Genomic DNA, 17,712 nt, shown 5'->3' with positions numbered 1-17,712 from the left:
AAGAGTGTCATGAGTGCCTGGAAGAAGAGAGAGAACGCTTCTGAAAAACAGTGTTAAAAATTAATGTGCTTTCCCATCCCCCTTTCCAGGTGTCTCACACTCCCTTTCATGTTGCTGGGATTTCTTTTGAAGCAATTGTCATGTAAAGTGGTTTGGGAACATTGGCAATAAATTTTTTAGAGACCAGCTTTCAAAAGGTTTGGTTTGTCATTCAGCAAGTTCTTATTTTGATAGCACTTTGTGTTTAAAAAAAAAAAAAAAACAACCAAAAACCACAACCAAAACCCCTGTATCTGCCCCATTGCCTTGTGCAGTATTTGTGAAGCTAATGGAGAAATCGAGCCTAAGCTGTAGGGCTGCTTCATAATTATATGTTCTGCAGATTACTTACTAATTGCACTTGGCATTACTTGCTAACTGAAAGATCATGCTGTACCATGTCATTTGCAGTGGTTCTCCTCTTTGACTGGCACTTTAAAGAAAATGGCCGTTGAGCTGATGAATAATCCCCAGAACTGTTTTCCAAAGCTGAGGGAAAAGGGTCTGCCATGATTGTACTGTGGGATTTTTATTGCAAGATTTTATTTTTTCTCTGTATTCACAGAAAACTCTTCCCCTGCCCCATCTCCTCTCTCCCTCCTGACCTGGAATCTGGTAGTGGTGTAGCTTTCTGTGACCAGTGTAATATGGATTGCTAGTCCGTGAATCTGGCCAACACTTTGAATTTCTCTGGAAAATCTCCATGTCATGACAGTTTCAGGTGGAAGTGGAAGTAAAACACTTCCTTCAGATTTCATCTGCATGAGAAATTATGTGAAATTATTGTTTGACCCTTCCCCTTTGGAAACAGAAAACAGACCAAGGTTTTTTAAAACAAATTTGCCGTCATGCAAGCTGCTGTATGCTGTTAGTACATTCTTGGTAGTTTCACTGCTGTTGTTTCTTCTTCCCCCGCACAGTAGCAGTAGAACAAGGTCTTATATCTGAGATGGTCCATGTGAATTAAACTAATTTACACCAAATGAAAATCTAGATTCAAATAGAAGGTATATTTTATTTGGGAGAAAATGCATCTCTTCTCTCTAGAAAAAATTGCTGGTTTTCTTACTCTCTATACACAGACCTAAGTGCAGCAGTCCTGAATCATCACCCAGTTGCCCCCAGGCTACTGTTCCTAGTTAACAGGTCAGCCAAAAGCAATTGAATTAAAAGCTCCAAAGTGGCTCTTAAAGACCATATTTATTGTTTAGGGAAAAAATTAGACAATGGTTTTTTGGCAATTGCCTGCCTTTCCAGTGTCATCTTTCATCTTTTATGTTTCCTTTGTTTCCAGTCCCTTGCTCCCTGCATCATCTTGCCAGTCATGAGACATTATAACTCCCCCTCTCCCTCTTCCACCGTTTCTAATTGCTGATCTGTGTCTCTTTCACTTAGGTTCTACTTCCCTGTTTCAGTCCCTTTCCATCCAATTTCCATGTAACTAGTGACCGCCTTTAACGCTAATTTCATCTAAACCCTAATAAAAAACAATTGGGAGGTTACACAGCCCATTTGTTTTTCTCTAAAGTTATGATTTATGTTTAATTCATGAAGAAATGGCTCATCTCTCACTCCCCATTCAAAAAGCCTAAGATCGCCAGCACAATTTGCAGCTGTTCCATTGCTGCTTGTGTGGTTTTGGCCCTAACAGCTCAGCCTGCACATAGGAGCAGGTCTTGCTGTACTGCTGTTTTCTTACACAGAGATGGCTTCAGACCCAGATTTCATAACAGGCCCTCTTTTTTCTGTGAAATTGTCAGCATTTTCTTTTATTGACTCAAAAGCTGTAAATGTCAACAAGGGATAGAAGTATGTTTATGTTCCAAGACCTTCTGTAAGTGCATGCACCGAGACAGGATCTCTAGCATAGACTCACAATTTTCTGGATAATGTAGGACCAGGGTAGCCTGGATAGTGTGGAGGAAAATCCAAACCAAATCAAGGCAATTATGGAAGTGAGAGAACCTTATACAGGGACACAGTAAATTCTTAGCTATAGATAGGTATATATATAGATAGCTATAGTCACAATTTTGTGAGTCTCCCAGTTAAGTCCAATGAGGCTGACCTTAGCTTCTATCAGCGTAAGGCTCTGTGAGCCTCCTGTCACACCATAAATAGTAATAGTTTCAGTTCCTTTATGATGTGAGGGAAACAAGGTACATTGGGCACCTGTATAGACTCATCCTCATCCTCCTGGTGCAGAGGACTTGGCACGGGACTTGGTTTTGACGGTTAGTAGTGTCATCATTCTGACGGATTCGGTTGCCAACTCATCGGGACGCCTGCTAAACCGAAGACTCACGGCAGTGGCTCAGAGTCTGTAGATTTCAGGCGATCCCGAGGTGTGGTCCTCAGGCCCTGGGCTTCATCCTGACTCTTTCTGCTAGGTCATACCCCCACCTCTGGCCTGTGTTACCCAGCACTCTTGATACAGGAAATGGCAACGACTGGTTTGTGTTGCCTCCATGTTCATGCCATGCTAATGCTGAACTACTCATTTGTCCTGGAGCATGGGGCTCTAGTATAAAGTACGATAACCAACAGCACATCCCAATTCCGATCTGGCTAGGCTTCTTAACATCATCCCAGTGCTGGTTCTATAAATGCCAGACTAGGTCTTGCAGGAGAGCTTTATTCTCCAAGCTTGCCAAGAGCCACAGGAATGAAGATGCAGAGCTTAGGCACATGGAGCCTGGCTACAGCTCAGGTCCACATCTACACAGCAAGTCCAAAAGTTAAATGGCTTTCAGACTTCATGAACAGGCAAATCTGAATAGCTCTGGTCCTCGTCTTTTGCACTGTTGGGTCTAAGCTGATTCTGCATGGACCTACCCTGGGTAGCTGTGAGTCAGCTCATTTGATACCTGTCCGTGCTGTTTGTAGAGAGGAGCTCTCCAGACTGTGATATGCCACTATGCTGATGGTGGCATTGCCCAAACTCTGCTCATGAAACCACATTTGTGATACTTTCTGTGAAGGGAGGTTTGCCTTGGATACCTGGTTAGCTGTTAAAACTGCAGCAGTAGCAACTTGTGCCTCTCTTTGCTGGATGTCAAAACAGGGAGTGAGCACCCTCAGTAGCAGTGTATTAACCACTCAGTTCTGCTGTAGCTGATTGCTCAGATCTGGGGCTCCCCCTGGTTTTGGTGAGAGAACTTCATCCTCTTCAGGGCGCTAGAAAAAAGCAACACACCCTTGTTTTCCTGTCAGGAGGTGGTTCTTCCAGATTGTTCTTCATAGCACTTCTTGCGTTTGCGTATTAAATAACTACTTCTGGCACTAACTGTTAGAGGCACAGATGTAAATAAAGAAGGATTTTAAATGAAAACACACACAATCTTGCTTGACTTTGCCTCTGTAGTCCCACAACAAAAGTGCAGATTGAAGTCAGCTGAAGCATTTACTGATTTGGGTAATTTTACTACTGGGGATTTTTTGCTTGCTAAGACACTTTCTTTTTCAATAAAAGGGAGAAAAAAGGCAAATTTAGTTTCAGACTTTCCTAGATGAAACAGCATATTTATGACACTGCAATTAGCTCTTCTTTCAGTGTTATCCATGAAAGTATATATTTGGCTCTCTTTCTATCTAGTTTTCTGTTGATCTATCCATTTACTTGCTTGTGTAGTTCATCTCAGAAGGTGCCGTCTATTAAGCATATTATATTTTTTGCTTTTATTTTATTTACTCAAAATGCTTGAAATGTAAACAGTCTATTCTGTCAGTCTAATTTTGTTAAAATCTGGTTTCAGAGGCCCCCAGGGTACTTCGTGAGAAGCAAAATGAGGTATCTTTTCATCTCTCTCACCATGTTGTCCAGTGAAGGAAAAACACTTCAGAAAGGAGGGTGCATTTGATGTTTTGTGTAGTGTTCATGATGGGTACAGCTGAGGACAGGAGGCTTTACCAGAGACTTTGACCGTTGTCTCCCATTACACCCAATGGAGCTAGTCTGTCTGGTGAAGATAAACAAGTTCTCCATCTATATCCAGACCAGCCAGACTATACAGCTCTATACAGACAGCTTCAATGCATGCTTGCTCCATAGAATGTTCTGCCAGTTTACTTCAGAAATGGTAGGAGGGGACTTGATTTAGGCAAGAGAAGACATTTCCATTTCCATGCTTGGGCAGTTTGTCTGAAACTGCAAGCAGGGATAGATCCAGATGGATAGAGCTGATGCCTTTCCTGTGCACAACACAGGAGCTGTTACTTGAGTAGATCTATTTCTCATACCCTGGGCAGGGACAGGGATTGAATCTGTTGAACTGAGGTGGATGGGTTGTTATCTTGTGACCCTCAATTCATTCGGTTGACCTGTCAAGAATGAACAACATTGAATTATATAAAAAGCATAACTATCAACAATGCAAGGAATGATAAGGCAAAAGCAATGTAATTTCGCAAGAGAACACTGTATAAATGTAAGAAGCCTTTTAAATAGTTTCTGTACAAGGTTACCGGTCAGTATACACTGCTGTAAGTTACACTGTATTTAACAAATTAATGAAATATGTAATTATAACAGGATTGCCAATGACCTTTTCCAAAATGACTCTGTCATGAATCTGTGACCATTTCAGAATTGTTTCCCAGGTTCCTAATAATTTTTCTGCAAGTTAATGACATCCAGCCCTGGCAATTAAAACGTTGCCTTTTTTCTCCAAAGAAGGGATTGGGAAGCTTTTTTTGGTTTTCTAGCAATGGTTTCACTGTGAGTTATGTATAGTGCCTGTTGAGAAGATGCTGTCTATTAGCTAAGATTTTATGTGGACTTCTAACTACTTAATTTGAGGGACAGAACAAAATCTATCCTGTCTAAAGCCTGTAAATTACCATTCCGTTGCTTAGGTTGGAGAACCTTTGTTAAATTGAGCTTAGTCAGAAAACTCTCTAAATGCTATCGGGGCTCTTGTATTTATTGCTTCTCAAGGACTTCTAGATCAGACTGCTTAGATGGAAAAAATCAAAACATACTTTTTGTATTGGCTTCCCGGAGTTGGACCTTGAAAACCCAGCTCTCTTCTTTTGTCTTCTATCCTTGCAGCAAACAGTTAAGAGCTTTCAGTTAGACCATGGCAGACAAAGGTACTGAGACAAAATTCATAGTACTTTATGTCCCACTTTTCCCTATATTATCCTAATAGTTTAGCTATATTTATTTAAAAAAATCCACCTCCCTAATTCAGTGACCAGTCAAATGAGAAATAAAGGCATATGGGAATCAGATAAGATAAATGAGATGGTATCTTCAAAGCAACATAAAGACTCATCAGTTAAGTAGGGAAAAATAAACTCCCACCCATCTCTTTTTCCATTTCTTTCCTTGGGACTTGTTCAGTCCAGCCACACTGGATACAGAAATCCACATGTATGTACTGGAGCACTTAATGCCAAGCACTTACTGATAGCTGAACACTAGCAGTTTTAAGATGTTGTCGCACTTTGACATCTGCACAACCCTTTCTGTTGGCCTGGCCACCTCAAAACAGATATGGTGTGGACGGGTAATGTGCATGCACCTTAGTCCCTATGGAAAAATATCCAGTGACATAGGTCACAAAATTGATGAAAGAAGGGTTCAGCTTGCAATAGCTGATTTTGCTCAGTCAGGGTTTGTTCCCTGTGGTGGCTTGTTTAGCCCGTCTTTAATTCCACAAAAGATGAGGGTTTTCATCACTTCCCAAGGAAAGCTGTTTGGGAATGCAGTGGAGCTCCACAGACAACATAGCGCTCTTTTCTGTTCCTTCTCTTTGCATACTCTCATAGAAAGTTCAGATGTGACGAATAACAGAGTCATCTCGAAATGTAACATTACCTTCATCATGTCGGCCGATCAATCAAAACGTGCTGTAGGTGTCCAGGTTGCATTTATTGTTGGTCAGCAGTGCTCACAGGGTGTGGTTGCTTCCTAGCTTCTCTGCATATGAGCAGCCCTTATCTCTGAAGGCTGCACTGCAATTGTTGATCAGGCTTAAGAGACTTTTTATTAGCAAGGCGATGGCAGGGGGGGAGAAGTTACTACTTTAGGAATCAGGTGACCCAGAACCATCTCTAAAGTACAGAGGAAAACATTCCTCTCTGTTCCCACTCCTCTAATTACATTTAGTGTAGTATTGTGTCCATCTAAATTATAGCAATTATATACAAAGATCTTCTTTGAAATCATTTAATTAAAGAGTAGCTAATGCTCTGTGCTTTTGGAATGCTAATAGATTGCTTTCTGCTTTGGAAACTGTTTTTTCTATTAATTATCATAGTCATGGAAGAATTTCAATGGCAGAGGGTTTTTTTTTTTAGCATATTTTAATAGATATAAAAAGCAAGTGGTTCTGGCAAATTTTGTAAAGCACAAAGAATACTTCTGCTCTCTTGATGAGCAGTTAGCTAAGAGACGTTCTGAGGAAGAACTTTTTCCTTGAGATGCATTGGCTGTCAAAGTCTTAGATTTCTCCAGCCCTGTTTTCTTCTGCGTTCAGGCAAATGTTTGTGTTTGACTGTGTTCTTCCCTCCTCTTGCTATGTTTTCTGTGTAATAAACACCCAGGTCAAATCATGAACTGGTACAAATCTGCTGGAGTAAATGATTCCTGCCAGCTGAGCAGCTGGTTTGCAGGAATGACATTTCAGTCATGCATCACATCTAGGACAAGATTCATGGGAGAGCCTCCCAGCTGTGCAATAGTACCGCAGCCAGATGTGCATTCTGTAAGAGAATGTGCTGAAAGAAGTTGTGGTATAAGAGCTGGTGGGATTTATCCAGTGCCAATGGAAAATGGGGAGAGCTACTGGAGTTAGAAATCCCACTTGAGTACAGTTTTGGACGCTTTCTGCATCACCCCTCTGTTATATTTTCCATTCCTTCCTTCTCCCGACAAGTGATCTGGCACCCCATATTGCTCTGGTTTCTGTGGGCTGATCTTGGTCCAGGATGTGCCTTCTGTCTTGAGGAGCAGGAATTGCAGTTTCTTCAGTAGCTTTGCGTGAACGTGGTGGTGTTTCCTATTGCTAATACACCACAATTAGGACTATGCTAAGAAACATTCCGAAGAACCAGCAACAATCTACCTAATAAATCCATTCCACCACAAGAGTCTTGCCCCACCTACTGATTTCTAACTCATGTACACATTTGTCCCAGATTCTTCTTCTATTGTATCCTCTCCCCTTCTTACCAGCTTCTTGGAGCTTGCCTCTGTGAGGCAGAAAGGTGTCCACACCAAACCCATGACTCCAGGCTCTCAGATCTCCCCCCGCCTCTTTCTCTCCTTGATTCCCGTGAATGGAGACAGGTCTAAATGGGACAACATGACTGATTTCTAGATGGCCTCTGTTTCATGGAAATAGCACAGTGCAGGGGAATTTTGATGCAGACTGCAGTCTATAGGAGGGGTTGTTTGGGCGGTGGGGAGAGCAAAGCCAACAACCCTGTGTGATTACAGTGTAAATTAAGGTGAACTGGAGTAAAGAATGGCAGCAGACTGGGATCACAGCAGGATCTGGTTTACAGTCAGTGCTTGGAAACTCAATAAAAGTTTTCTCTTTTGTTTCTCTTTCGCTTTCATAGGGATATTTTAAAATAATTAGCTTCTCTCCCTCTGTCTTTTCTAGTCTGGAATAATTAAAACAACAAAACCTTTCATCTCATGAGTGGCTTTGGTAGAAATGTAGGTTAGTGAAATATTTGGCATAATGAAAAGATAAAAAGTTCTCTGGCCTCTAAATCCTGAAGTAAGGGTGATACAATGACATATCATGAGGGGCAGAAACGATTTGGGTTTCAGCCCACACAGAATTTTTAAAATCTGGAACTTGTATTTTAGATGAGGTTTTAGGTTCTTTTATGTATTCAAGATAGCCGAGAAGTTGGCATGTTATAATGATAAATAATTTGATCATTACCGATTTTTTGTTGTTTATCTGTACTGAGATGTTCCCTCTGCCGGTGAGAAGCTGTAGTTTTGTTCGTGGCTTTTAAAGTCTGGTGACCTGTCCTAATCTCCTCCTATGACACACCTCTTTGGAAATCCAGCTGCAGTTGATTGAAAAGTTGCTCCTTTCTGAGAAAATCACGGCTGACCAAGGGACTGCAAAGCTATTACTTGATCAAAATCTGAGCACCTGCAGCACTCGTGCAATGTTTCTGGATGGAGTCTTTTGTCTGGCTACCTGCTTTTATTCTTTAATTCATGTTTTTGCTACGGTTTTGCTTTCTTTATTGAAGGTGTGAGTTTCCAACATGCAGACTGCTTTAGTATTTGTGATGATGGTACTTTGGTGATGTTTACCATCAGTGCTCATTGTTGCTTTGGTCCTTCCCTTCCAGTCGCTTAAGCAAGTACACAGCCTTCCCTGCATGTGAAGGAGGGCAATGTAGTTAGAATGGCATTTAGAGAGACCTGCATTCAACAACCAGCTCTGCTGCTGATGTTATGGTCCAAGCTTGCGCAGAAGCTTCTGGTGCTGTTCCATTTTATATGATCTCTTTCATGCTCCCTTTTGTAACAGATGTGTGGCTCAGTTTTAGGTTACAGTCTGAGTCCTTCCACTGCTTTTTGAGCACTGACCCTTCAACTCTAACTTCTTCCATTTACTACCTTACTCACTACGAGCCTTGTGTCACCCTGGAGTTGCACAGGAAAATGTGTAATTTTCATCCTGAAAATCGGCTTACTGCTTATTACTTAGATGCACCATGGAGCGGGATCAGTGACTGCTGCTGCTGAGTGACTTACTCTAAAGAATTAAGAAAAAGCTATACTGATAACCTTATAGCAGTGATTGTTTATAATTCCATGCTTACTAGCTGCAGTCAGCATTTGCCAGGTGGAAGGGACGTTGCTGTCTTTGAGGGCTGCTTGCCTACAGTCCATTTCCCAAATAGGTTATTTCAGGTGTTTCTTTCATAATTCATTGAATAGTATGTTTGTACAATACAAAAGTTCAGCAGTAAAGAAACTGAGTCAGCTAAGAAAGGCTTGATTTTGAGACAACCTAAACTATATATTCATCATAATAGTTCCTTGACATGTGACATATTACTTTCTAGTCTGGTTGTTTATTGTTCTTGAGTGATACCTCTCCATCTGTATTAGATTTGGGGACCGTTGTGCTAAGTACTAAGGGCCTGGAAGACCTTCCAATACAGTCTGTTCAAGGGATCAGGAAAAGGCTGAACAATCCTAGGATGTTATAGGAATAGAAAAATGTTATTCAAGACTGAATAACATTTTTTGGCATCAAGCTCCAATACTCTGTGTAGGTTTTTGCAGCTGAGATTCATGAGAAAGTATTTGCTTAATGGAAGCCTGTCTCAGTCTGACTCTGGTTCGTTCTTTTTTTCTTTCTCTTCCATGCTCAGAGTTTTTGGGCACTTCAGTCTCCGTTCTGAATGGCAGCTGGTCAAGGTGGACTACAAGTCTGTCTTCAGCCGAAGGTGTAACAAAGAGGACTACCAAACCTGGCATCTGCACAATCAGGTATTCCCACGGTGCTGGTGCAGGGTGGGTTCTTCTTCCCATACTCTGTGTTGCTGGGTAGGAATGTACTTGTCCTTTTCAGCAGAGCACATGGAGTTTTTTCATCCATCAAATCACAGTTCTTACCTGTTGATGCTTTACTTCCTCTGGAGCATATGCATGAATAAACACAAGGCCAGCCTTTTCTGTGAGAGAAGTTAGAGTGTTAATTTCTCTTTGTATGAAAATATTCCATTGCACCAGCTGCATCTTTTTTGCCCTCAGTGCTCGGGGCAATGTAAAACCTCACCTTGTGATTGAATTGTAGGAGACATTGATCTCTTTGTAGCTATCAGTGACTCATGAAAATAATTTTCTTTGACTTTGCCTTTATTTTTCCTACTCAAAAATGAAAATAGAAACATTTATTCATCCTGCAGGTGTCTGTAAAACTCTGGGGAGTCCTTGAATAAAAGATACCAGAGAAGACCAAATTTTTTCATTCTATTCAAGGATACATACTTTGCTTTTCATACACTCTGGCTTATTTTTGTGCTGGATGTATTTAAGTCCTGAAGTCACTCAGTACACTCTGAAGATTACTTACGGGTTACTGGCCACCAGTATGATGTTCCACTCCCTGCAGGGCAGCATAACGAGAGCCAGAACTGTTGGCACAGAGATATTCCTGAATGAAATCCATGAATTAGAAATGAGCGTTAATTTGGAAAGGGTGTGTCAGATAACTGAAGTAATAAAATTGAATAAATGAAAATAATGTAAATGAAACAAAAGGGAAGACATGTAACCATCAGCCATCTTGGGAATCACTGTTAGTGGAAAAGAGAAGTATTTAGTTTAGGTGTTGTCTTTTTTTCTTACTTCAATGCAGATGAATTATTTCTGTATCAGAGACAATTCTGTTTATAGCAGCTCACCTAAAGGTCAATTGTTTGGTTTCTTTTTTTAGGTTAGCTACTTCCAGTAGTGCTCTTGGAAACCTTTGTGTTCAAAAAGCCCAGTATAAGATACCATCAAAATTATTTGAGGTCTGTAAGAAAGCTAGGTCTGTCAAGGAAAGAGGAGGGTAGCCAGGAATCCTAAGTTCCACATCTAGATTTTGTTCCTGCCCTGGGTTTCAGGCTTGGGCACTTCTTCCTGTAGTAGATTTCGTCTGACATATGGAGGAAACGTGCACATTGTCTTTTCAGGATAATTCGTAGGACTAAATATATTGGTGGATGTCTTCTGAAATATGATGTAGATGGGTGCAATGGCACTTTGGCATTTTGGGGACATCTTTATTAGCATCCCAACTCAGTGCTGAACACACTGTGCTCATGGGCCCTCCCAAGGTGGCTTTTGAATTTGCAAAGCCACAAAAGGGAGCTCCCAACTCTCTCAGTGGTAATTGCTTTATTTCATTGCTTTTTGTATCTTTTGACAAAATGCTCCATTTAGGGCCCAGCTGCCTCTACAACTCTGTTTTTCTTTCTCCTCTTGTTCCTTGGCTGCTGAAGGGGGAGCCTTGTGTCATGGGAGAGAGGAAGATCTATAAAAAACGCAAGCCTGGAGCCCAGTGTTCCCTCGGTCGGGACTATTCCCAAACTGTGGTGTCTGAACCATGTGTCTGCAGTCAAGGGGACTTTGAGTGGTGAGTACACGGCTCTGGGAACATTTGCAGTGACTGTTCTTGTAGCATTGGCAGTGGCCGAACTACTGCCTAGACAGAAAACCTTGCAGAGAAACTGGGTCTCGTGTAGTTTGGTGCCTGTGATCTTACCATAAAGCATACATATGATCCCTGTAGCTGTGTATGAGGATGGTGTCTCCTTCATCTGTGGGAGACATTTGTTAATCTCCTTGAGAAATCCAAGTCTGGAATTCAAAAGCAGAAAATTGCAAGTACCGACTAACAATTTTTTGTCCACAATTAAGAGTGACAGCCAGGACTGTTCTCTGGTCCAAAGCATGTCCCTTACAGGAGAAAGAGGGAATTTCTCTGTCCTCACTTCCAAGGTCATTGAATACCTAAGGAGCAAGCTAGCAAAACATCCACCTAATTATCTTTATTCCTCTAAATTACTGGGAACCATTTGTTGCTTTTTAACAATGTTTTATTGAGAAATTTCTGAAAGGGCTTCTGTGACATGACTATAGAGCCCACTCTTGCTAGATGTAGCTACTTGTTTTGCATCAGTGTTGGTGTTTCTAACTTAATGGGTTTCTAACTTAGTTTCTGAACTGCTTTAAGGTCACTTTGAAAGCAGCTTAAAAATAAAATGGGGGGAAAAATGAACTGCTGCTTAGTACTGCTTAACAATCAGGGATAGGAGATGAGAGAACGCATAACAGTCCAGATCTCTGCACAAGGAATTCCTACAGGGAACCTTGTTATAGGCAATATTTCGAATTTTTAAGACTATCAATAGATGTTGTGTTTGAGCTTAAATGATCAGAATGTCATTTAAATAGAGTTCAAAATACACTGAAAGCAGATCAACTGAGAAAACTTTTTCATTTTTATAGTAGGTTATCAAGATCAGTGTCTGATCCAATATTGGTGTGATTCCTGAAATCCTCTTACTTTTGGATCCTTCCTGAAGAGGTGTGAGACATACAACCTGCACACACTTACTTGGAATTAGGCCAGTTGAGACTCACAGTTCTCTTTATAACATGGACACACCGAAATGTGGCAAAAACTAACAAAAAATATAGAACGAAATGTTTTCTTGAGTATCAAAATAGTTTAGCTCTAAGAGAGGTTCAGGGATGTGGAGCAGAGATTTTTATCTTATCTGGTTGGATGTTTAATTTGTTCCTAATGCCAAAGTTACATCTAAGGATCCTTAGCTTGACTCGAGAGACCTTTCCACTTTGTTCTTATCATGGAGACTTGCAGGATGAACAAACTATCTTACCTGCAGTATCTGCCCTGGCTGCCCTTGGCATTGGTATATGCCTCTGAGCTGAACCAAGCACCAATTTATGTTTGTTTGGGTTTGGGGTTTTTTTTGGGTTTTTTTTTTTTATGGCTTTGTGCCTCACCAACTTTCTATTTTCACGGTAAAGCTTGTCTTTCCTAAGCTGTAAGTGGAAAACTGTGGTAGCTAAATTGGCATTAAGTGTTTTTCTGCCTTGAAAAGGGCCGGCATCAGAATGCACCTTTTCAATCATTTGACGTGTTCCTTGCGTGCATTCAGTATCATTTTTGCTTAACTTTCCCACTAGCATGAGAGAATACTGCTGTTAACCTTGTGAGTCCTGCAGAAGAAATGCAGTTAGAGGACAGAAAGGTGGCTTTTGTTGCAGACTCTGTGCTGCCAACAGAATTGTTAAGTGGCTTCCAACTGCAAAATTATTATGGCTGGTGATAGAGAACTGGATGAACCAGCTTCAGTTTAAGGGTGAGTTTTAATGCAATAGTCCGCAGGGCTGACTGGAAGAAGGTGTGGGGCGATCAGTTTGAAGATAATACTAGAGGTGCTGGAAATGGGGCACCAAGCTTGATTGTATTAAAAGTGATTTCAGAGAGAAAGAGTCAGCTTGTCTGCTCTGACCTGTGACTTCTAAAGGGTGAGACAGTGACTACACTCAGTGATAGGATACAGGTTATTCTGGAATATGACTCATCTGTGTTCTTTGGATGTCAGTATGAGAAGGGGAGCTGCTGAGAAGTGACTTTTCTCTCTGCTGACTAGAAGGCTCAGGGTAGGGAGTTCATAGAAATACATCCCTACTGTAGGTATCTAGAGTTGGAAGGACATCTCCTACGCTTTTGCTTGATGCTTTTAGAAAGGAAAGTTGTCCACTCAGCCTTTACTGGCTGGGTTCACAATTGCCAGTTGTTCTTGGAAGCATTGACTGGCTTGTTTCTTGTGTGTGAACTGAGCAGCTTCTGTGGAGTGTTGGGGAAAGGAAGAGAGTCAGCAGCTGGTGGTGTATGAGTACACTGGCCAGCAGGTCCCACCAGGCAGGCCCTCTGCTTCCCCCCAGTAAGTAGGTTTAGAGGCTGGTTCTGGTCGCAGAGCATCCCCTGCTACCAGATGTGATGATGCCTGCTTTCAAGAGCTGTGCAGTCAGGACAAATGACTGCAGGAACCCTACAGCACAAGCTGTGAGGGCTGTGTTCCCTCCCATTTGGCCGCAGAGCTCTTGCCCCTGTCTGTCTCATGTTGCAGTGGTACCTGTTTCCTGCTTTTAGATATAAGGCTGATCTGAAATTCAGGGACATAAATCATGATCCAGGACCCCAGTTCAACAAATCCTCCTGCCAACAAATCCTCCTGCCAACCCTCGCAGTCGTTTCCAAAATCAAACCCTGCCACAGAGAGAATGGCAGAAGGAACTCAGAAGTGTTATTAAAATGCTTGCTGGTCTTTCTTTTCCCTCTTCCTCCTTCTTTATTTACTCTGTCAAGATAGCTTTCCTGAGAAAGACAGTGCAGCAGCTGGACTTGATTATTTCCTTAACTTATGCAAACCCTGGGGCTTATGAGAAGGAAGGTGGGCAGCATGCGAGGTTTTAATATACATTTACCAGAAGTTAATGAACAAGCACAGAACCTTGAGGGCATACAGCAATGTTGTCTTTAATTTTATTAAATATTTATGCAGCTCTTTTCTTCTTTGGGGCAAAGTACAGCTCCTCCTGAATATTTTTAATTACCAAGTCACTGCCAGGCATTTTTGACTGTGCAGGTCGGACCCACTGAGAATGATTAAATTGAATGTTGAGAGAAAGAGCATTAGGGAATCTCAAGCTTTTAAAGTAGTTTGCAGAATTTTTGCCCTCCAAAAAAGGAACAGTAGCAGCCTGGGTCACTGGGGACATAGCACAATTTTGTCTCACCAAAGCTCTTCCTAGAGACTTTCTGTTGACTATTCAGACTCTGAATAGGGAAAGGATAAAACTCAGCGTGTCCTAAAGGGCACAGAGAGCTTTCAAGGCAGTGACTTCTGTAGTGTCTGGGTTTCCACAGAGGTTTAGTTTGTTGGCATCTGTTAATTTGCTACAGGCAAAAATCCAGAATCTCTTTTTATTTGCCCCTTGAATCCAGCATGCCAATAAAGGCTACGCATAGAAATCTGATCCAGAGCCTATTGAAACTTACGGAAAGCTTTGAGTTAATCCTATTACTTCATCATTGTATTGGCATGCAAGGGCAGCTGTAAAAAGGAGTCTTGGATGTGTTTGTATACACTTCCACTCTTTGGTGGTCCAAGGAAGCATCAATACCCTGGATTAACTTCCCCATGTGACAAATACTGTGTAATCCTTAGACTACCAAGTTGGCTGTGTTCTTTTGGTTCAGCATTGGAAAAAAAAAAATCAGCAGAATTTTTCTTTCAGGCCAGTCATAGCTCAGGCAAAGAGCAAGGAGGTCATGAACAAATGTAAATATGCATTTCTTGGCTAGTTGTTTGGGATCTGCTCCTAGTGTTTTATATTCCTAACTGCTTCACTGGAAAAAAGTGGCATTAGTGGAATTAGTGGTTTGTTCTGAAAGCAAAGACTACAAAAAGCAAGCAAACTGAAAGAACCCAAAAAGTGAAATTATTAGAGATTAACAGAAAAAGAAATTAACAGTACAATTTTCTTTCTGAATCTCTGCCCATATTTTGTTACCAAATGAAACACAAGTCCTCCAGTTCTCTGCAAAGTTGGTAGTTCTGGTGTTGTCAACTATCACATACCTTCTGTGAACTGTGTTTCTGCCTCTCAAACTAATCAAACACTTTGTCTCTGAGTGAGCCCAATCCAATGTTGTACCATCAGCAGAGAGTCACCAACATACACATGCTTTGGGGAACAAAAACAACACCTAAAACTCTGAGCTAAATCTAGTGAATGAGTTCAGTGATGCACTCGTGACTTGTCTCCATAGTGACTATGGGTATGAGAGGCACAGCAACAACCAGTGTGTCCCAGCCTTCTGGTTCAGCCCATCCTCCCTGTCCAAGGATTGCAGCATTGGTCAGAGCTACTTGAACAGCACTGGGTAAGTGAATCTTGCAATCTCTTGGGTTTTGGTGACCTTGCAGTAGACAAGAGAACATGGATGGTTCTTTTCTTCTCTGCATCCCATCTGGCCCTTTTCCAGTCCTATTCGTGAGGTAATGTTTGCAGCAGCATCTGTATGGAACATTGCCTCATTCCTCAGAGACAGGGAGAAGCATATTAACATAAGTGACATGTAGATACTGTATTGCTATCAAGTGATGTATGATCCCTGGAGCCTAGACTTGGAGCTCCCCTTTGCTGCAAGATTAAACCACGGATCACAGAGGTCTATCTGAGAGACAGCTGAACATTTAAAAGGACAGGTTCGAAGTATTTCAACATGTTTTTCACTGAACCTCTTCCTATCTTACAGCTCCTATTTATAACAGTGGCAGGGAAGACTCAAATGAGCAATTTTTAGCCTCTTTTTCCCCCCTCTCTGCCACTTTCACTTTGTATACGCAATGCCTTGCAATTTCAGACAAGATACTTGTGCTGGTTTCTCTTGGTTTTACCCAGAACAGATGGCAAGTGTTGCTTTGTTATGGTAGTATCACTTTGCAAATGCTATTCTATCATGTGGGGGATACTCTGAAACTCTGTGGGCACTGGCTGGTGCAAAATTGCAATGTTCCTTCTCAGACTGTGCAGGCCCTGAAGACATTGCAGGCTGCCTCTGAGTCATGGGTCCTGCGCGTTCGATTGTTACGACAGGGTTGTTTGTGGCCAGTTGGTGCAGGTGCCTGAATGAAGTGAGGCTGCTGGGAGTCTGGAGTAACTTAACTTCAGCCCTTTCAGCTGAAACATTGCTATAAATATGGAATGTAATCACAGGAGCCCCAGTCAGTACTGGGCTCCTGCTACTGCTTGTAGCCTTCTTGACAGAGAACAAGAAGAAAATAGTTTGGGTCAGTGTCTTCTTAACTGATCCTGTATTTTTACTGTGAAATTGCAAGAAAGCGTTAATCCCTCTCAACAGCACTGGGAACAGCCAAATGTCTTGCCAGTTAGGTAGAAACCTTTTCCAAGAGAGCCAAGAAAAAAAATTCCTTGAATCATTTTAAAATTGGACTGGACAAAGCTCTTGGCAGATCATTCCAAGTGTTTTCTAGCAGAGTAGAGGCAGGCAAAATGTAATAAAAATCATAATTAAAAAGCTGGGATGCAGGATGCAATCCTGCAGGCATGGGGAGTTGGAGGAGTTCTCTGCCTTTTAGCAGTGCAGAGTAATTCACCTCCACAACGTGTGTCTCTTCTCAGCGGTGTTGCTGAGAATCTCTGGAGAAGGCTGAATTGTGATTTGTTTTTCTTTCTCCAATTTAATAAAGCATTAGGTTTCTTTGATTCTTCCTTTCAGTGAGGGAATCATGCAGGCTGTTAGTCTTTGAAAAAACACATGCATTAATATGGCGAAACAAAACAAAGAAACTTTTCCACCCACCACCTGAGCCCAATCTCCTTTTGTTGCTGTTCCCCAGGTACCGAAGGATTGTGTCTAACAACTGCACAGATGGCTTGCGAGAGAAGTACATGGCCAAGATGGAGAAATGCCCTGGAAAAGCTCCTCGGGGACTGCACGTCCTCACTGCTGATGGGAAGTTGGTCACGGAGCAGGGGCACAATGCCACCTTCATTATCCTTATGGAAGAGGTGTGTTAGTGGTCTCAGCAAACCATTCACTGTGTAGCAGGACTGACATTCTTTTCCTTCACCTGTCAGGCTGCTGAGAGGAAAATAGTGATCGATTGGGACCATGAAGTAATGAACACTCCTGAGATTTAGGAGAACTAATAAAAGAGAGCTATACAGGATAGATACAAACAAACCATATTGGGTCAAGCCAAAGGAGCATTTCTTTGGCCGCTTATTTTGTCTATCAGTGATGATGAAGCCAATGCTGAAGAAAGATAAGTCTGATCAAAAAAAATATTTCCCCACTAGCTTCTTGCTGCAGATTATGAAGTCTGTGAGAGAGCAATGGTGTCTGTATGCTTAATAATTCTGTTTCTGGGATGAAAAGCTTTAGCTGAAGCTTTACTGGGAAAGGTAAGAACAATGGGGAACATTTTCAGATAGAGGAACAGTGAGGGACATTATCATTTTGCAACATTCTCAAACTACCTCTGAGCTTCCCAGCCCGTATCTATTTTATTTATTTGTTGGTACTATTCCCTCTGTAGCCAACAGTAGCATAAGTGATACCAGGC

The 17,712-nt window shown here is 41.7% G+C and overlaps 1 protein-coding gene across 1 annotated transcript in view; it reads left to right on the top strand.

Moving 5' to 3' along the window:
- The window catches only part of LOC104491593 (VPS10 domain-containing receptor SorCS3-like), a gene marked incomplete at its 3' end in the record, with an annotated part of 133,212 nt that extends 116,057 nt beyond the window's left edge, over positions 1–17,155 (top strand). The window contains exons 14-17 of the mRNA XM_010134043.1: positions 9,403–9,520; positions 11,020–11,153; positions 15,390–15,503; positions 16,984–17,155. Of these exons, the coding sequence (XP_010132345.1) occupies positions 9,403–9,520; positions 11,020–11,153; positions 15,390–15,503; positions 16,984–17,155 (538 nt within the window). The remainder of the gene's footprint in view (positions 1–9,402; positions 9,521–11,019; positions 11,154–15,389; positions 15,504–16,983) is intronic.
- Between the last annotated feature and the right edge of the window lie 557 nt (positions 17,156–17,712).

Source organism: Buceros rhinoceros, unplaced genomic scaffold (assembly GCF_000710305.1).
Source record: "Buceros rhinoceros silvestris isolate BGI_N320 unplaced genomic scaffold, ASM71030v1 scaffold4634, whole genome shotgun sequence".
NCBI classification, from domain to species: Eukaryota; Metazoa; Chordata; class Aves; order Bucerotiformes; family Bucerotidae; genus Buceros; species Buceros rhinoceros.
Note: the sequence above shows the minus strand (reverse complement) of the source record. Positions and strands in the feature narration are given on the sequence as shown.